Below are 20949 nucleotides of genomic sequence, written 5' to 3' on the forward strand. Positions count from 1 at the left end.
AAACACCGCTCAGCAACACGCCGCGTCAGCCCTACAAGTCCTGCCACCCACCGAGTCCCCTTCCAGTATCCATCACAGGAAGCGGGATGTGGAAATCATTATACCGATGAATTACGTAGGAATGATCGTCTATTGTACGCAACAAGACAGCGTATCGAGATTTCTCTGCATGGCTACTCAGCTCGCTGGCAGCTCTTCACTCCCCCATCCCCCCTTCCCTTTCCCCGGGCGAGGCCGCTGCCGCTCCGCCAAAAGGTCTGTGCGACTGAGGGCTGACTAGCTGCTCGTCTCCAGTCACCGCAGATGCAGTACGAAGGACGGTGGTGCCGCGCTGTTTTTCCTGGAACGCTTTCCCCGTCATTTCTTTTTTTGTAGGTGTCTTTTAGTGAGCTTAACGCGCCTCCGAACATAGTAACCATTAATACATCACAAACATCAGTTTGTGATCCGCATATCAAAATATAGATATACTATTTAGAAATCCTGGACAAAGTCGAACTAGTGTATGCAGTCAGCATCTGCCTCACGCGCTATTGTGTGAATGTAAGATACCTGTAAGCGACATTCGTCTCCGCATTACTCCTTCACCATATCGCATTCGTTCACTCCCAGTTGAGACACTGGTTTATAGAGGGTGGGAGTGAAGACAGGCCTGGCTAGAACGTGCGCCCTACACCCTGCATATCACACCACCACTATCACCATGACTCGTACACTCTGCTCAAGAAGTGGGTGGTTCCTGTTCCATGCGGCGCTGCAAACCGTAAGTTAAGTATGCGCTTGTATGAAAGATGGCAACCTCTATGCCTCAATACACCTGCACATTTTCTTTCTTTATCATGACCATTTAAAATGCATTCCTTTCTAGATGTGGTAACGTAACCTCAACTCACCTTAACTTATATTACTACTACTACTACTACTACACACACAATCATATTTCCTTATTAATTTGTTCATTTATTTCATTCACTTTTACGCTGTCATCCCAGTATTCCACTAGAGCAAGTATTCTCTATCTTCTCAACTACTTGTAACATCCCTACTCGAAGTTAATTACCAAAGTTTTCTACTAAGATGTCTTCATGATTCTAGTAATACCTTTAAGAGTTCTACGCATACCCCGGCTCTCTGGACAGTGGGTGAATGCGTGACGAGACCGAATCGCCTCATCATGCATACACACTTTGTTCCCACGCACACAAATATCAAATATTCATATAGCGTCATCCATTGTAAAAGCTAGTAATAATAACAGTAATAATAATATTCATGAATAAGTAAATAAAATAAATAAACTTGTCTAATAATGAATTAATGTGAAAGGTTACATACAAAAATGTACTGCCTTAATGGAGAGAGAGAGAGAGAGAGAGAGAGAGAGAGAGAGAGAGAGAGAGAGAGAGAGAGAGAGAGAGAGAGAATTACATAACCATTGCAGGAAACTAGCCAAATTCAGAAAGTAAGGGAAAATAAGAGTTAAATCCAGTGATATTCCCAAGGGACAGCTAGCTATCCTCCCGCCTCCTGCGCTCTTGAGATTTTCGAGCACACACTGGGAGACAAGGAATCCATACCAACTACTGACATTATCTGAGTGAGTCCACTTATGTGTTGGCACTTCATGCTTTTTTTTTATGTAAGTCACGTAACTCATTAAAATATGTCTATGCCGTTGTCCCTCCTACATAAAAAGAAAAAGAAATACCTACCTGAGAGAGAGAGAGAGAGAGAGAGAGAGAGAGAGAGAGAGAGAGAGAGAGAGAGAGAGAGAGAGAGAGAATTATTGTAAAACAGTACATATGATTTCTTATACTTCCTTATAAAAAAAAATCCTGCACGGCCCTAACTAGTAGTAGTAGTAGTAGTAGTAGTAGTAGTAGTAGTAGTAGTAGTAGTAGTAGTAGTAGTCCTATGTGACAAAATGGTATATTGAAATCCACGCATGACCTTCGTTGTGGCGTGCGACAGGTCATAACTTGACTCTCAGACAACACAACATGAGACTTAACACGAGATCGAGACAATGGGTGTCCCTGTATGAGTGTACCGGAGTCAGAATCCCCGTAGGGTAGTAAATAACCCGACCTTCATCAATCCCTTAAGTTTTCAAATGCTGATGATACAATAAACTTTTTTTTTCACTCGAATAACAATATAAGATTTCTCTATAAAAATCAAACTAAAGCCACTGAAAGGTTTTGATTACTCAGGCACTCCTTTTTGTTCTCATTGTCTTTCAAAATACTCCGTAATATTTAACCAAGCTTGAGAAGAAGCCATAAGTCAGAACGTCTCAGCACACTTGCACTTATAATTGCAACATTCCTGAAGTTATTAAAGGTCAGCATCTTCCATTAATTCCCAGGTGTTGGCACTCACCCACGAAAGAGGGGTCGAAGGCCTGGGTGCCGCGAGGATGACGGTGGACAACGTGTGGACAGGAGCTGACACTATTACTGTCTCCATCTTGCCCTCTAACCTCTCCAACCACAAAGTAAGTGACCAATCTTGACTTTCCATTACTGCTGTCTTAGTGTGTGACTGTCATGTCTTTTATTTATTTATTCATTCTTCATTTGTTCATTAGACCTCGTACTGTTACCATTTCGTTTATTTTTATTTTCTTACTTTATCTCTGTAGTCGCTAAATTAACTACGTTGTATCACATTCAAGTATTCAATCATTTTGATGTGTTCGTTTACTTTTGAGTCTTCTCTTACTATTCAATTATAGTTCGTAAAATAATACATAATTTTTGGCACTACGCTGCTTAGGCAACAGTGTGCCCTTAATCAAGTTATGGGACACACTATCACGCCAACCTGGTATATATATTTAAAAAATAAATAAATAAATAAATAAAAAAATAATAATAATGAAATAAAAAAAATAAAAATAAATAAATAAAGCAAACAAATAAATAAATATATAAATATATATATATATATATATATATATATATATATATATATATATATATATATATATATATATATATATATATATATATATAATGCTTGTCTATAAATCAACAGTGGATGATACACATTTATTTGTTTATTCACTTAAGTATCTATTTTTATATGCAAATATTGTGATCAGAGCAAATATCGACTACTAAACATACTACATAAATGCCTCATGACTTTGCTCTGGTAAGTTCTGCAAGTAATCAAAGGACCATTGGAATATCACAGGTATTCTTTGCCACAGTGGTGAAAATCAAACAGCCCATCACAGTCAGTCAGAGCATCGCTCCTACTCTTAAACATTTTGAGTTTTCATTAGGATTACTTTTAATGGACACACAAATTATGAGAAATATTTTTTTCTTCTTTTTCCAGTAATCTTGGATATCTCAATAACTTCCAGAAGAGTCTATCAGAAGTAGTGATAAGGCACAGTAAGGTTTGAAAATATGCACCATAATTTCCTCCTTTTTCACGGCCGTGCCTTTCCTCACAATACCACACAACCTCATTACTGAGACACCATGCATTCAATAAATTAATTCCTCATCAGATCTTGGTGTCTGTGCAGCAGGAGGATAATGCCAGCATGATAGTGGTCGACACACTCCAGAGGCAATCTACACCAGCATTGAATTTTCTCATGCCATTACAACATCAAGTAAGCATTGGGTTTTACACTTTTTCTTCTTCTGAATATGTAGTCAATCATCAGTAACCTTAGCTATCTATTTTAAATACTTTTCACTCACGTACACTTTTTCTTACTAATGATGAATCGTAACACTTATAGTTCTCAATTAAATCTTTACTTCGTTACGAGCACAATTTTTTTCTTTCTTTCTAATTACGCAGGATCTGTTAGAATTATTTTCATCTATGTGCATGGTTAAAATCTAAAAGGTTATTTACGCAGGTGAGAGAGAGAAGGGCTGATCTCTGGGTGGTGGTGATAACTCAAGACACAAGGTCTTAAGACAAATCTTTCTGTTCTGGATCTTCACTACACAACATGGTACTGACTCTCTAAAATGTGATGATATTGTGGTAGCTTTGTAAATTTTCTAGACTGTGATTATTGTTTCTTTATATTATAGCAAGTGACACACTGATAACAGGACGTTCTGTGTTCATTTTACGTCAGACCATTATACATACAAAATAATAATAAGTTTCATTGATAAATAAATCCATAAAGCAAAGTGCAACCTTTCTTTTCTCACCCCAAATTAATGTATCCAGAAGGAATCGCAGAATGTTGATTAAAAAAAAAATTCTTAGCTATATCGTATAAATAGATTTCTGAAGAAATGTTCAAGTAGTGATCAAGACACAATACAAAATCAAAGTGAATATAAAGGAGGATCACCACATCAAGTGGTAAAAACAAGTACAAGGCAGCAGAAAAAAAATAATGAAATAAATAAATAAAATGAAAGGATAACTTAGGTACTTGCAAGTATAACCTTCCAACTTTTGGTGGCTATTTTCAGATACAGTCTACAGTCCCAAACCTTAGCAATGCCACTCTGGGCATAATGATGACCATCTTCCTAGTATACCTTGAATACAGAATTAATTCAAACAATAAGACATTAATAACACTTTAAGAAAACCAGGTAAAAACAACAAATTACTTTAGTGAAAATAAAAACTTTGGGCATGTACATAGGATTATTAAGGAGCATTTATCTTTATGGTGACAAGCTATGGATACTTCTGTGACCTCATATACCTGGTGCCACTTTCCAGGTGGAGGAGCTTATGCCAGACACCAGGTACAAGGTGTGTGTGGCTCTGAGTGAGCAGGAAAGCTCCCAACCTGACACATTGCACAGTGAATGTTACAGGGTCAAAACATTTCCCAGAGTGGACAACGTCAAAGGTAACACATTTTCACGTTCATTGTCAGACCAATCCCATGTCCAGCTCATTAAGGTGTGGCCATGAGCAGAGATGTGGCATCTACAATCAAAATTTAATTTCAAATTTTCATGCATTTTCTCTAATTTCATATCATGTAACTCACTGGGAAAAAAAAACAAAAAACTATGTATTAATTTTGTGTTGCCAGCCACTTATTTAATTTCAGCATTTTTTATGAAAACATATCTCTCTATCTTCTGATCAGTCTTTAGATTCTTTTCCAATCTGACATTCTCTAAATTCTTTTTTCCATCCCTACTTTTGTTTGTTCTCTTTTCAGGAGTGTATGGAGGCCTGGTGGCTGTGGCTGTCTTCCTGGTGGCCTGTGGGCTGGGCTGGCTAATTTACAGGGCATTCTGGGTTAAATACTACACCCAAGTTCTTAAAGTTCAAGACAAGTAAGTTAAGTTGTTTTCAAAAGGTGGCACATTATGCATGTTATAATGAAGAGCTTTCAACAAATAAAAATTGTTAGAAATTATCAATGAACAACCATGCTAAGTGTATGATCAAGGGAGATTGATTGATTTCTGGTCTTATCTAATTAATCATTTTACATACATAATTAATCTTTTTTTTATTATATTTATTCATGCATTTCTTTTGCTTATATTTATTTATATATTTAGTATTTGTCTTGTTTATTTATTTATTATTAACTATTCTATTTCTTTTTGTTGCATGATCACTTTTTAGCCAACAAGTGGAGCAGCCAATGGCAGGACATCCAACCTCCAGTCCCCCCAAGGAGATTATGCCTTCAGAAACTGAATCAACACTTTCAACAGTAGAAACAACACAATAGATCCACATACAACACTCCTCCCAATGATGATGTGGAGCAGCATTAGTATACAGCATTAGGGTCCACATTAGTATTACCATGAATATATATCTATAATGTACTACCTATATCTGATTTTTAAATACAATTTATTATCTACATTTATAACTGGTTTATCTGCTTTATCATGATGGCTCAGTCTGGCAAACAGCAAAAGCTCCCACATGAAATGCAGGAACCATCAAGTAAATCACATGAAGAAAATCCACAAAGCACAAACCGGGACAATATAATTAATAGCTGGTAAAAGGATGAGAAATATTCAACTGAAGTGCCATTCACTCAAAAACAGTGGTATTGGACTCCATCCACTGTTAATATGTATAGATATTGGTGCAAAACCATGAAATTTATCAATCTAGTATTACTTATAGTACAATACAAGTCAGAAAATACAGCAATGAAAAGAAGTAGTGTGATGGAATGTTTCCTCAGACACAAATATAAGGAGAGAAAAGGCTACATTCTGAGCATGATATAAACAACAGGCAAATACTACACTCAACCCTCAGTAAATATGAATTCACCAAGATAGTACATATGGAAAAAAATATATATGTACACAAATTTGCCCAACAAGACATAGATTCACAGTCAAATAACTTTTTTAATGTATGATGTGCTCACTCAAACATAATTCCATTCTAAGTTTAAATTACAGTGGACTTCAGAAGCACTAAAATTTACATGAGATCCACTGTGCATAAGGATCTCTGGAATCTTACTGTAAAGTTGGACAATGATTGACTGTATATACAAAACATTATGTGAGGAGAACAAAGTATGCCATACTCACTGTATGATGGAGATGTCAACCGGGTTTCTGTCTGGCAAGGAGAGGATGATACGTGGGTCACAGCTCATCACCCACCAGTTGACAACTCGCTGGAAGCTGTCTCCATCTATGAGCCACCAAGCAAACCTCTCAGACTCCAGGAGCAGAGTCTGGAGCAGGGGTGACTGCAAGAGGCAATTGCTTGCATGGTGCTCTTCAACAACAAGTGTGTGTGTGTGTGTGTGTGTGTGTGTGTGTGTGTGTGTGTGTGTGTGTGTGTGTGTGTGTGTGTGTGTGTGTGTGTGTGTGTGTGTGTGTGTGCGAATGATGGACCTGATTTATAGCCATCAATGGACATGATAGGTAGAATGCTAGTGCAAAGTAATCTACTACAACAAAGCTTGAGATTTATGAACACATGCTCCATGTAAGAATGTTAAGAAAAAGCAAAGGAATTATTAAGATACTTTGGCAGACATGGTATGAGTTCTCAAGTTCCACTCACCTGTCTCACACTTGGCTCCATGGATATCCTCACTAGGAGGTTGAGGAGGCAGGTGTGTAGTTTGGCAGCAATCTGATTTGATGAGTAACTCCCCATGGATCCATGACACTCACTGATGATGGACACACAATAAGTTAGACATACAAAAGACATGTTACAGTGCTAAATTAGCCATTATATATCAATAACTAGACACATGAATGATGATTCTTTTCAATATGTAAGGAGGATGCATAAAAGTGAATTACAATAATGAATTAAAATATAAAAACAAAACACTATGTATTGTATAAAAATCACACATGAGAGGTATGGAGATAAGTAAAATAAGGTGATATATACAATTAACTGATAATATTATTAAAGCCTCAGTATTATCAAAGGAAAATGAAGTATCAAATATGCATGACATACTTATATTAGGGCCAAGAATAATAAGACAGAGATGCCTTACTCATAGCAAAAAGTTCTTCAACTTTGTTTGGCTTACCCTTGTGAGGCCTTGGTCACCATGGTGGTGGTGGTGGGGGGTGCCAGTGCAACCTCAAGGACCTTCCCCCAGTTCACCTGCACCAACACCTGCCCCATGAAGCTGTGGCACTCTGGCAGGTACTGTTCCACCACCTACATGACACACACACACACACACACACACACACACACACACACACACACACACACACACACACACCACTCTTGTTATTCACTTCCTCAGTGTCCTCAAGAATCCTTTATGAAAACATGGCAAAAATCTAAACTTCAACTATGGACAAGGTCTGTCTGAAGTTTTGCTAGTGCAACTTTATTTAAAAAATGCTAAAATAGTGAATCTGAGATGTTCTGAATTTTCCATATAATATTAAAATCTTAGACAATACTTGAAATGCTAACACACAATTCAGTTCAACTCTATTCAATATCATGTCTGATTATACCTACAAAAGTGATGTTAGTAAACTACTAAAGAACTTTAATATATCAAGAAGAGATACATCAGTCAACATTTCCATACCTTGCACAGGGTGAGGGTGTCCTGGAGGGAGGGGTGCAGGTGATGCCAGGGGAGGGCTGCCAGATGGGTGTGTATCACCACCAACACATGACTCTTCACCTCCCTCACAGCAAAAGTACTACTGTAGTACTCCAACAATAGAGACAGCATGCTTGACTGGCCTGTGTGTGTGTGTGTGTGTGTGTGTGTGTGTGTGTGTGTGTGTGTGTGTGTGTGTGTGTGTGTGTGTGTGTGTGTGTGTGTGTGTGTGTGTGTGTGTGTGTGTGTGTGTGTGTGTGCATGAATGAAGGTTATTTAGTAAGAGAGAAGCCTTATCAATGCAATGTAAGTAAAAAGTAGGAAAAAATCAAGAAAATCAAAATCAGCTAGCTATAAACAAGCAGTTTCATCACTGCCTCTCATATTCCAACTTAATTTCTCTAACTAAGCAGAGATAAAAAAATATTCCAGGAGAAAATTTGTTCTTATTCAATATTGCATGACTTACCTGGCAGCAACTCATGGATGTAGTCAATGGAAGCAACAAACATAGCAACCATGGAATCAGCAGCACTGGCATCACTTGGGGCCCATGGTAGCAGCAGCTGAATGTCATGAGTGAGGTGACGCAGCCAATCTGGGCATGTCTGTCTGTCAGCACCACCTAGAGGGGCCACCCACCCGGCCCACACACCCTCCACTGTCCTCCACACCTTCTGCACCACTGTGGATGACAAAGACATGATCTTCACCATCACTCATTACTCAAAACACCATTTTCTTCCTCTTTATCTTTTATCTACATACAAAACCATTTAAGATTCCTTTAACAATGCTGGCTGAATTTATCTATCATTGTATCATCTTTACAGAAAGAAAAATTTTTCATAGCTCTGTGGAAAATACATGTCTGTCATAAATTTTAAGATTTTATGTAACAAATGCTACTTTCCAGAAGAATCTAAGTGTTCTACTTGTTTCTATTTTCTTATCTTTTCATTAACCTTATTCTGACACTGAAACATCATAAAACTAGAAGAGGATGAACACATTTTCCTCCTCTTTTACCGTCATCTTGGAGGGTGCCAGGTCTAGCATGCAGTGTGGTGACAATGTAGGTGTGGGACAAGAGGCACAGGAAGACTGAAATAGGTCTGATGTGCAGCCGGTACTTTGGGTAAAGACCATACAGACCAAACTCCAGCCGCTGCTTCACAAAGTAGTTGGACAACATTTTCAGTGTATCATCCACCTGTAAAAATTCCAAAAGGATAGTCGATCACAAGTATCACCTGTGTTCCATAACTAGTAAAAGCAACAATATTTTAGAAGAGAGAATAAAAAAAAATAAAAGCATATCACTATACCATTAAATCTTCAAAATCTAATTTCTTTATTAATTGGTCACTCTAGGCTCTAGGTTTTCCTGCTGTCCATGAGTTGCTCCTGAGAAAGGAAAACTTACCATGGCCTGAGAGAGCCTTGCTTGGTGCTGAGCATAGCCCCTAATGGCCTGCACCACAGCCTGCCGCTCCATGTCTGGGGTGAAGCAGGCGACACCCATTGCCAGGGAATTGATCAGGTCATACCACAGACCAGTGCTCACCCCACCACAGTCCTCCTGCATACATAAAAAAAAATATGACAACAAAGACTCTTTCTTTGCAAAAAGCAAGAATATTATTCCCTATGCCTGATGACCTAAAGTTTAGTTTACAAAAAAGTTTCTCTACACACCTAAAAATTCCTTAAATCAAGCCTAATATTAAAACCTTCCCTTAAATACCTACATCTTCAAGAGAGAGCAAGGTGAGGCAGCTCACCTGTGTGGAGGCAGACACCTGAAGCAATATGCTGAGCACCTCCATGTAGTGTTGTGGAAACTTATGGTTCAGCAAACTCTTCAGGTGGACTCGGTACAGCTGTGTACATCAGAAAAGCTACTTACCTCACATTTTAAAATAATGAATATTATACAAAATTAATTATATACCAAATAGACTGATGATACATTTATATCCTACATATTTCTTTTGTTATGTTCATTGTATGTTCACTAATTTGTATATTGAATATGTACAATACAATTTCTTTCAATGTATAGAGTGGATGTATTCAGACAAGTAATACATTAAATTCATAAGTGCAGACAGTGACCCAGTCTGCATTACCTCAAGCACCATGAGAAGGCTAGGTTGTGGTTGAGGCAGGAGGGAGCACAGAGCTGCTCCCACACTCCCCACTAGCTTGCTACAGTCGCTGGTGCTCAGCTGAGTAGTGGATACCCAGTTCTCCAGATCAAACTGATGGAGACGTGTAATTAATGGCACCCTATTTCTATCCCTTTGGCTATTTTACTATATTATTTTTTTTTTGTCATTTTTATATTTGTGAAAAAAGTATCATTTGCAATTGAAATTTTTGAATAAAGGTAAATTTGCTGCTTGCTTAATTCACTGACCAACTCTGGTAACACTAACTATGAAGTTCTGTAAAATAAAATCCAAGTTTTCATTACAGGCAGTAAACTGAAAAATTATTTGAGGAATGAATGACTGAATGAACAAATGAAGGAAGGAGAGGAGAAAGTAGATAATCCAATAAAGGAAGATCAGTGAACAGATAAAATGTAAGAGGCATCTTTTCTGTTCAACCTTGGAGAGCAGCATGAAGGTGTGGTCAGGTGACACTGAGGCGTGGCAACCCAGGGAGGCGTACAGAGAGAGGAAGGTGGCGGTGTTGGTGACACTCGGGGTGAAGTGAGGTGCCAGCAGCCCTCCCACCTGCCCTCCCCACTCCAGCACTTCAGACACCAACTTCTCCTGACAGTCCCCATGGCCACTCACAAATTCCTGCCAATAACACAAATCTGGTTATTATGATCCTTCTCCTCCTATCATTAATATTTTCTTTCTCTCTCTTTATCACCTCTCTATGTTCAGTTTAGTTACACATTACCATCACAGAACTTAAAAGCAGATCCTTCATGAATCACATGATTCAAACATGCCTTACTTCAAGAATAAAAGTTTAGCACCTGACATATTTCAGCACAATAGCAAATGGAACAGACAAAGACATTTCATAGTGCTACCTGACCCAATCATAGTTAAATCCTGCATAATGAACACATAACCAAATTTTAAGAGAAATCGAAGGTAAGTCTGCTAAATATCTTCTACAAACACTTAAAAATAGCTAAGTTTATATTATAAGGATGTCAAGTTATGGCCAAATATGAGTAATGAGCTTTTGGTGTGTTACCTGACCAAGAACTTCTGCACAGGAGGTAATCAGCTGCTTGGCAGGAGGGTAGGCACTGGTGTCCTCCGAGGTGAGCTGCACAATGTGGTAGAAGACTTGCCGGCCACTTGTCAGGAGCTGGAAGATGGTCTGTTTGCTTTCCCCATGCTTTGCCTTGCGGAACCTATTCACCAGTGTGCTGCAGAGGCAATATGACGTCACCATACACTGACCACTACACTGGCTGCATTGACACATCTTTACTTCTAAAAAGCTGGCTGAGTATATGACTGATCGACTGAGGCCATAAGATGAGGCAAAAACAATGGTACACGACAAGCATATAATTAATAAAAAACAACCAGTCCTGTATAGCGTAACCAAACACCAAGACAGGACAATTTACCAATGAGCACAATTCTCATAGCTCCCTTTAAAAAAATCATATGACTTATGGATGCCAAACCACAAACAGTGCAACAAAGACTCACGTGATGATTGCCTCCAGACTGACAGCAGCCTGACACAGCTGCAGTGGTGGGGGCTTGAGGCACCGCTGCACCACACCCTCAGACTGTTCCCTGTTCTGTTCTATCCGAGCATTTTCTCTCTCATTTAAGCGAGCCTCTGAGAACTAAAAGCAAGGGAGTGAAAAGTGAAACCTATCTTTCCATTCATAAACTTTTAAGGCAACACTACAGACAAATCATCAATATAAAAGCACAGGACCTAATAATTAAGACACTTCAATGGTGATACACACCTCTAGCACAATGCTCGCCTCTCCACAACACTCAGGCTGCTGCCGCCCAACCTTTGGAGGCTTGCACTTGGCTGTCTGGACCATCTTGGTGTTGGTGTTGAACCAGAGCCGTGGTAACACTTCCCGGTACACACAGTCCAGTGCACACAACTCCTTACACCAAATGTTTACAGCACTTGAATGCTCAACAACCAGATCTGAAAATATACGTGGCTGGTGATGTGCAAGTTGTGTATGTTTAGTGTGGTAGTGGTGGTGGTGGTGGTGGTGGTAATGGCATATATCTGACATTTATAGTATAGTAGTTCATTTCATTAATAATGACACTAACAATGTACAAATACTGATACAGTAAGTCAAATAATAGTAATAACAATGATAATAGCAACAGACACCTGATTTTCTTTAGTATAATGACAACACTGCCAAGAGTGACAAAGATGATAATGTAACAGTGGCACATATCAAAAGTTAACATGTAAAGACAATAATGATAACAATGATAATGACAACTGTGCCATAACTCTCTAGGAAAAGGCTAATAATGGTACAAATAATGATGACAAACCACAATGCAGAAAAAAATAGACATGTGAGGCATCTGTAGTGGTAATAATAACTTACAAATAATAAAACTAGAGAGAGAGAGAGAGAGAGAGAGAGAGAGAGAGAGAGAGAGAGAGAGAGAGAGAGAGAGAGAGAGAGAGAGAGAGAGAGACCTGTGTAGTGAAGAACATGGCAGAGTAAAGCATCTGGGTCCTTGAGAGTCTTGTCATGGAGGAGTGGGGTGTGCAGGGGACTCCTAGGGGCCACAGCAGGGGGTGGCTGGGGGGGCTCATAGGTGCCAAGCCTCTTGAGAATTGCTGCCCTGTGGTCTCTCTGTTCCTGCTTCTTTGGAGACTCCTGCATGGCTGTGTGCTGAGGGGAGGCTGAAGGGGATGCTGAGGTACTTCCACTGCCATTGCGATGTTGGTACCACACTCTGGGAAAGAATGTATAATATAAGGTGTATGATGCTGCAATGCTTTATGAAGCCAGGTGTAAGGTATGAGGTCAAATTATTTTGAAGGAATCATGAAAGACAATTTATCTTGAGACTTTTTTTTTTTTGTAGTCACACTCTTGGGAAGGAGGGTATGCAGTATGAGATGCATAATGCTGCCATGCTCTAAGATGAAGGCTGATATGAAGTGTGGTGTCAGGAAGAATCAAACAGGAGTTATGAGAGTTTAGTTTACAATATGATTTTCTGTAGCCACAATCTGGGGAGGTGTTTGATGCTACCAGTCTGAGATAAAGGTAGGTATGAAGTATGAGTTCATGATGAATCAGACAGAAGTTGTGAACTATAAAATTTTAAACACAATAATTTATGTGAGAAAGATACATAGCACTGAGTTTAATTAATAAAGAGCAATTAAATAAACAAGAAAAGTACAGTTTTGCTTTCAATTCCATAACAAAAGTTATGGAATTGAAAGTTCATTAGACTTTGACTTACTTGAGGAGGTTTTGACTGTTATCTTCAATGGCACTTCGATCAACAGCTTCAGGCCATGGCTCCCAGTTACCCTATGGAAAAAATACTGTCAAATAGAGAGAAAGTCTCCACAGTTCTTGCAAAGCTAATATGCCATTAGAAATCTTGACTCTTACTTTCAATCTTATGTACTTCTTTCTTTTAAGACTGATTTTTAGGTTGGAAATTTGGACTCTATTTCATTACATTAAGTGTAGACACCTTAATTATATCCATGTGGCAAGGTTTTAAGGAAGTTTTTTTCTGGCTACGTATATTCAAGTTAAAATCTTTTAATGCAAGTATAGTCTAACAGGTGCTTTATCGCACCTGGAAAATCTGTACAAGGTGGTGAGGCAGCAAGTGAGGGGGTAGGGCTGGCAGGTACACTCCAGGCTCATACAGTCGCTCCTCATCCAGCCACGCCTGCATTCCTCGCACCAAACGGGCCATTGCACCAAGCTAATAGGGAGACAAGGAAACTGGTGAAATACATCTGAGAGGATATCAGACACCAACTGAAAAGAAGTGATGGGATTTAAGTCACAGCAGTTCATAAGTTTAAATGGTCTCACCTGAGGGTTTGGTGGGCTGTCTTCATCTTCCTGATCTTGCTGTTCATGCACTCTAGACTCAAGAAGCTCAGTACAAGTCAGCACTTTCTTCTTTATTTTTCCCAAAAAGGAGGAATTAATGTACCCTTTATAGAACTGGGAAACAACACTGCAACATTCATATTTCCTGAAATGACAACACAAACATTAAAAACAGCAAATTAGTTGTCATAATTATTACTATAATTGCATAAACTGATACATAAAAAAATCACTATGAATGGACTCACCCAGGCTGGGGAGGAACACGAGCCAGGTGAAGCAGGAAGTACATCTGCAGTGTGAGGGGGAGGGCAGGGTGGTCTGCTGGGAGATCCACCACCTGCTGGCCCCACCGGTAGATGCTGAGAAGGTTGGACGATACTGGACCAAGGCCCAAATCTGACTGCACTTTCTGTAAGAATTCATAACAAACTTTGGTGATACATTCTGATCACTCTTTTAGGAATAATGAGATTTACTTACCTTGCAATGATGGTATACACACATGTGTTCTGCAGGTGCTCAGTGGTGTGCTACACATACATAATATATTTCAATATGGAAGAAAATGTATAACCAATACCTTGACAGCTTGCTCCAGTCCAATGTCAGGATGATTGAAGAGCTCCACCAGGAGATTCTTCCACAGCCCTGAGCCAATCTCCTGCTGTGTTTCCAGGATGAGCACTGCAATGGTGAACCATGGGAACTCAGGTGCCGACGGACGCACCAACAGGGAGTTTGGGGCGGTGGTTCCAGCCGTAAGCCAGGAGAGCAAGGCAAACACTCCTCCCCCACCTGTGTGCTGGTACTCAGGGCTCTGATGTACCCGTGAGAACAAGGAGGGTGAAGGAGACTGTGCCATTTGATCTTAAATTTAAATTATTATCAGAGTACGCAAGGAAAGCATCTACCAGTAGAGCATCAGAACTGAATTCCAAAAATAAAATGTAGTTTATGAAATCCTTCTGAAATTACATGATGTATGAATTTGAGTTCAATTCTTTAGAAATTTTTAGGTATAAACATGAGAAAACATGAAAAACTTTTCTTATTTTTCATTATGTAATATAAAATATTAAGGATGTTCACCAAATAAGTATGAATAATAACAAGAACCAGAAATCTAAACAAAACAAGTTTAAAGTTGAATAATTAACTATTACACTTACTTTCATTACTTCTGAGAATGCCCTTAGGACCTCTTGCCAGCAAATAGGCTGCACAAAGGCATGCTGGCAGATAATGTCCAGTAAGTAGAGAACAGAGCTGTTGTGCACCCACTCTGGCACCCCAATGAGCAGCTGCAGCCAAAACCTTACAGCTGGTGCTCCTGACACAAAGCTGTACCTGTAGAGGCCAAGACTGTTGAATGTGACCCTGTTGTTTATCAATGTCATCATTTCAGAATTTTCTTCACTGCCAATAGATATTCAGTATCACCACCATCTTCACTAATTTTCATCAAATAACTAATTGTTCCTCAAGTTTTTCAGTTAATCAAAATAGGTATAAATAAATTACATATATTGAATAAAGTATTATGGGAATTTACATTTAGGTTTATAAAACTTCACTCAATCTGAAAACATGACTGAAATAGAAAATCCACAGAGGAACATGAAGCCATGAAAATAAAGAAAACAAATGGGATAAATGAAAAAATCAGTGAAATCACTCCAATAAATTAGAACATAAATAAGAAAGGACTTTAATTTATAGGAGTACTGCCAATTATAACAACTTAGTTGACAGCACTAACAGCAGCAAGACAGCAGGTCCCCACCTCTTGTGATCCTTGATGTGGTGCACAATCATGGCAGCAAAGAGAGTGAGGATCTTGCCAGGTGGTGCTGCTGAGACAAAGCTCTTGGCCAGTGTTATATAGGACTGGTCTGCTGCCAAGCACTTCTGAATGGCCAACATAAATCTAAAGGAAACATTAGGGAGGTTATAGCATTACTCTGAAAAAAAGTCAATAAATAAAAATAAAAATAAATAAATAAAGGAGAACAAGCCTACTACTTGCTCTTTTACAAAGCAAAGAAATGCAAAAAGACAAACTCTAAACATTCTGTGTAATGTATGAAAATATAACATTATCACCAACTTAAACACATTTCCAGCAATTATCAAGTTTATCAAAGAAAATTTGTTAAGTAATAACTGGAGGATACTTTCATACACATTCAGTTTCTAAGAATAAATACAATCCAACATCACAAAAGAGAAACCTGGAGAGAGGAAAAAAAAAAAAAAAAAAAAAAAAAAAACATTCTCTCCTCACCTGGTGTTGGTGGTGAGGTCCTCTGGTTGGGAAAAGAAGAGTGGAGTGATCTGTCCGAGGGCATGGATAACAGCCTCACACCTCCCCTGCATCACCAGCTCATGCATGCATTCCACACCATGCTCACATATCTGACCAAAGAAAGAACAGCATACACATAACTAATAACATAAAGGTGGTATAAAAATGTGCCAGACATCTTAACCATAAGTCAAAATAGTCATCATGTATCTCTACAACTCACCTCAGGCAAGGAGTGTCCCCAAGTGGTCATCAAGAGAGCTGCATAGAGTGCCAGTGGTTTCTTGTCCATTATGCCACGCTTCACGACATTCATGAGGGACCTGTGGTATAGATGTACAAAAGTAAACACAATCTGAAAATCCTGCATAAGTGAAAATTACACAAAGCAAAGAAAAAAGAAAAATTGTGATAGCTATCTTTGAGTCATGAAAACAAGTAAAACTATGGATTTCAAATGAGTCAAAAATTTGTTGAAAACTTTATGAAATAAGGAAAAACCATACCAATTGTGTCTTTTTGTCATGAAAATAACTAGAAGCATGAATTTCACATAATGAAAATTTTTTATAAAAATAAGTTTCAAGGCACTCAAATATGAGCTCCAGCAGAACTCTCCTTAACTACTTTGCTTTTTCTTTGCTCTACTCACTAAGTTACTGATACATTTCCTATCTCAGTGATTCAGGACAGTGGTGGAGTGTGTGGACTGGAACTTACGCCTGTGTGATGGTGATGGAGGTTGGGTCAGGCATGTCCACCAGCAGGGAGGCAGGGCAGGCCAGGGCAGCACGCACCTGTGACTCTGGTTGGTCCAGACGATGGAGACGCAGGCGAGTTAACATCTCCCATGACCATAGGAAGAACACCTGTATGACAAAAACACAACACTTTACTACTGATTTGATTTAAGCTTTCACTCAAACACCTAACACTTTCTATCCCTAATGAGATGGCTATGAATAGTAGACACATGGAAATCACAATATGAAGACTGAACTTCTTATTATACATTATAACTATTCCTCCATAGCTAAATTGCCTCTGCCAGTCTATTTAGTTATACCCATCCAGCTTACATTATATCCAACTGGTCTGTCTTATCCAGCCTTTACACTTAATTATATGGATCAAGTCAATGTCATCTACCTGGCCAGCATGCCTCACCCACCTTCTCAGGAGCAGGGGTGTACATGGCTGCTGTCACATGCTTCACACCCTCTGTCAGAAGGTTTCCAGAATACAGATCACGGCATATCTTGATGTGAGCTTCCAGGACAGTCAGCGCCACCTGAGAGAGAAAAATAAATTAATCTCTCAGTTATAAAACAGACAGAATATATTTAAGATAGAAACTTTAGAAACAAAACACAATTATTTGTTAATTCAGATATTGATTAAATGGGACTTATGCTCATTTTCAGAGGCAATTAATGCAAGTATTCACACACTTTCACCAATTACATGCAGTACAACTTCTTCACCTATGCATAAGACTCATTTATATGTACAAGAACTGACAATTACATCAGCAATGTAGTCCCTTTTCTTTCTTTCTTTTTTTTATGAAGGAGGGGTACCAGCCAAGGACAACAAATTTAGAAGAAGAAGAAGAAGAAGAAGAAGAAGAAGAAGAAGAAGAAGAAGAAGAAGAAGAAGAAGAAGAAGAAGAAGAAGAAGAAGAAGAAGAAGAAAGAAAGAAAGAAAAAAGAAAGAAAGAAAGAAAGAAAGAAAGAAAGAAAGAAAAAAAATGCCTGCTGAGGTGCCCTTAAAACAAACAATTCACCTTCTGATGGAGTTCCTGAGGTAGTATCAGTTTTGTCTTGGCCTCATTCTCCCCCCAGTTGAGCTTAGAGAGTATCACACGAGCCAGCTGGTTCTCCACACTGGCGGCCGGCATGAAGAGTAACCAGTGGGACACACAAGTCACGTCCTCCTCAGTGGGACGCCACACCTCAATGGGCAGTGCTCGGAACAGGTACAGTGCCATGCTTCCCAGGTGCATGATCTTCTCCTGCATGAGGATAATATTCATTGAAGTTTGCATGATATCTATACTGATATTATTTCTGAGAGGCAAGAAGTTAATGTTTAATTCAAAGAAATGGTCTTAGGGGAGAAAGCTTAATTTGTGAATACATCGCACTCTCCATTACACTATATCTTTTTATTCACACATCACAACTGCATCAGCCACCTGATGTTCTCATCAGTGAACATTTATCAACACGCATTTAAATTAATGACTTGAACACCTAAAGCCTCACCTGAGTAGTGGTGAGTAGGTGTGACATGATGACAGGGTGAGTGCTTGCTACAGAGGCCAGCAGGTCACGGCCAGTGCGACACAGGGATTCCCTTGTGCCTTCATTGATGAAGGCAACCTCAAAAATGTTGCTCACCACCACCTGCAAGAAGTAATGAACCACGAGTTAAAAATGTTCTAAAAGCACATTCTAAATATTAATAAATACTGTAGGTACTTTAAAACTACTAAAAATTACAAACACTGAATACCTCATTGTTTTGATTAATTAATACACTTTAAGATCTTCCTTGTCTGAAAACTTAAAAAGAATAATTCTCCATTTATCCAAGAATTGAAACCCAACAGAAAGTTCTTTAATAAAATCACAAATTTCATAAAAGATACAATAATTGAGGTTATGAGAGAAGGGCTCAGTTCTCGCCTACCTGTATGAACACATTCTCCGTGGGCTCCCTTGTGACTGTCATGTTGGCCAGTGCTGACAGGAGATAGAAGCCTTCATTCTCCTCCAAGTTCAGCAGGCAATCATGGAACTGTCCCCGGGTATCTGAGTGAGCCACCAGTTCGGCCCACTGACTCGCTGTGAGGCTTTCTGTATTCTTGTTGCTGGCTGCCTCAACTGACTCCTTCTTCATCCCAACGTGTAGTTTATAAACAATCTTCCACAATCTGAGGCAAATTTCCCTGCTTGCTTACTTCATTATCAATAGTAATATGGAAAATCTATGAGGCAAACCCTACAGGATTAAAGGACTAAAAACTCAATGCACAACAGAAGCAAACAAAAAACATGGCATTGAGTTCAATAAATCATGAATACATTTGTTACATTTATGTATTAAATCCCATAAATCACTGTCATAGGATATACATAATGAGATACCATACAGTTATACAAAGCATGAGATTGTAAAAGACTAGCCTTGTGAGGGACACACTGCCATATGGGATGACAGCCAGGAACTGCCAGGCTCCAGATCGGGGGCTGCTGAAGATGCTGTCCACAGCCGCCTCAAATAGCTGATCATACTCCACCTGGAAGTAATTGATCATCCCATTTCAATCACTGTGGATTGGTAAACTTAAGGATATCACAAAAATATTCATAAGTAAGAACCACATCAATAGTGTTTTTTTGTGATATCATCACAATATAAATTTTGTTTACTACTTTTCCAATATAATTATATTTATTCTTAACCACTGTAAAACATTTGTGCACATGATATATTGCTAAGAAAGCGTGAACTTCTTACCACAATAATTTATCCAAACATTCATACATATATACATGAAGATAAACATACACAAACATATTTGTAATTCCTAGAAAAGAGTTAATGAGAAGCATTTTGCTAAGACTGAAGAAAACTTAATAAGAAAAGAGTGTGTTCAGTACCTGCAGGGAGGTCCATTGTGGGGCATCCAGGGCATGGCTGTGTTGATGGGCCACCAGACACCCTTGCCAATGATCTGTTACATACTCCACAGTGTGACGCAGCAGCCGACACAGCCTCTTGCTGGCCCCTCGATAGCGAACCTTCAAGAGATACAAACAATTAACTGTAATACAAATCATTTACACCTTCATTCATGGTGTAATTTAGTAACATCAGCAACTCTTATTATTTACACCAACACCAGAATGATACATTGTAATTTATCCCTGCCATTATTTTTGTTATTATCTATGTAATACAATCAGATCACTGTCACCACTGTCACCATTATAATGACCTCCATTATTGCTGTCACCTGTCAAATTTACAACAAATGCTTTTCTCTTCTAAGTGGTAATATACAGAATAACACAAGGATTAGTCAATATAAACCACAATCCTGAAGTGAAAACTAAGGCCTCCTGCCACCCACCTGAGAGAATGTTTTGAGCCCCTTGTGGAAGAGCTCAATAAGGCATCTGGAGAAGGCAAAAAGCTTCAGGAGGCCCCGGTGGGAGGTGCGTGTCACTTCATAGTTCAGTGCCCCAGTTCGTTCCTCACCCTGTACCAGCAGCATGTGTTGGAATATCTTTTTGAATGGCACTTGGTTCAGAATCTGCAACATAAGGAGTGATTTGTGCACATTCACTGGATGTATTTAAAGGTTCATGTATGATGAAATACTGTGAAAAGCTACAAATCCTAGGAATGATGGAATAGTTTTTATAATTCCAAATCTATTTCATAAACTGTTATGTTAAAAGCATTACACAAAGTGAAAGTACTATAATATAAAGT

The 20949-nt window shown here is 38.8% G+C and overlaps 2 protein-coding genes across 2 annotated transcripts in view; one reads left to right on the forward strand and one right to left on the reverse strand.

Annotated features, from left to right (window-relative positions):
- The window catches only part of LOC135107939 (uncharacterized), a 6259-nt gene extending 408 nt beyond the window's left edge, over positions 1–5851 (forward strand). Inside the window, exons 2-8 of the mRNA XM_064018385.1 lie at positions 1–371; positions 613–763; positions 2369–2497; positions 3527–3634; positions 4726–4858; positions 5180–5297; positions 5596–5851. The exon at positions 1–371 is cut by the window's left edge and continues 15 nt beyond it. Of these exons, the coding sequence (XP_063874455.1) occupies positions 704–763; positions 2369–2497; positions 3527–3634; positions 4726–4858; positions 5180–5297; positions 5596–5704 (657 nt within the window). The 5' untranslated portion in view covers positions 1–371; positions 613–703 and the 3' untranslated portion in view covers positions 5705–5851. The remainder of the gene's footprint in view (positions 372–612; positions 764–2368; positions 2498–3526; positions 3635–4725; positions 4859–5179; positions 5298–5595) is intronic.
- LOC135107937 (ectopic P granules protein 5 homolog) overlaps positions 1–20949 on the reverse strand; it is a 31329-nt gene that overhangs the window by 7001 nt on the left and 3379 nt on the right. Inside the window, exons 4-34 of the mRNA XM_064018383.1 lie at positions 20585–20767; positions 20112–20252; positions 19635–19747; positions 19138–19381; positions 18711–18851; positions 18230–18457; positions 17615–17734; positions 17164–17312; positions 16667–16766; positions 16423–16553; positions 15922–16065; positions 15308–15485; positions 14719–14955; positions 14384–14547; positions 14115–14280; positions 13870–14001; positions 13522–13592; positions 12740–13002; positions 12021–12217; positions 11749–11891; positions 11279–11456; positions 10669–10866; positions 10186–10317; positions 9838–9936; positions 9480–9635; positions 9083–9266; positions 8523–8738; positions 8036–8196; positions 7514–7647; positions 7024–7135; positions 6540–6703 (exon numbers count right to left, since the gene is read on the reverse strand). Of these exons, the coding sequence (XP_063874453.1) occupies positions 6540–6703; positions 7024–7135; positions 7514–7647; positions 8036–8196; positions 8523–8738; positions 9083–9266; positions 9480–9635; positions 9838–9936; positions 10186–10317; positions 10669–10866; positions 11279–11456; positions 11749–11891; positions 12021–12217; positions 12740–13002; positions 13522–13592; positions 13870–14001; positions 14115–14280; positions 14384–14547; positions 14719–14955; positions 15308–15485; positions 15922–16065; positions 16423–16553; positions 16667–16766; positions 17164–17312; positions 17615–17734; positions 18230–18457; positions 18711–18851; positions 19138–19381; positions 19635–19747; positions 20112–20252; positions 20585–20767 (4979 nt within the window). The remainder of the gene's footprint in view (positions 1–6539; positions 6704–7023; positions 7136–7513; positions 7648–8035; positions 8197–8522; positions 8739–9082; positions 9267–9479; positions 9636–9837; positions 9937–10185; positions 10318–10668; positions 10867–11278; positions 11457–11748; positions 11892–12020; positions 12218–12739; positions 13003–13521; positions 13593–13869; positions 14002–14114; positions 14281–14383; positions 14548–14718; positions 14956–15307; positions 15486–15921; positions 16066–16422; positions 16554–16666; positions 16767–17163; positions 17313–17614; positions 17735–18229; positions 18458–18710; positions 18852–19137; positions 19382–19634; positions 19748–20111; positions 20253–20584; positions 20768–20949) is intronic.

The sequence above is a fragment of the Scylla paramamosain genome, chromosome 16 (assembly GCF_035594125.1).
Source record: "Scylla paramamosain isolate STU-SP2022 chromosome 16, ASM3559412v1, whole genome shotgun sequence".
NCBI lineage: Eukaryota > Metazoa > Arthropoda > Malacostraca > Decapoda > Portunidae > Scylla > Scylla paramamosain.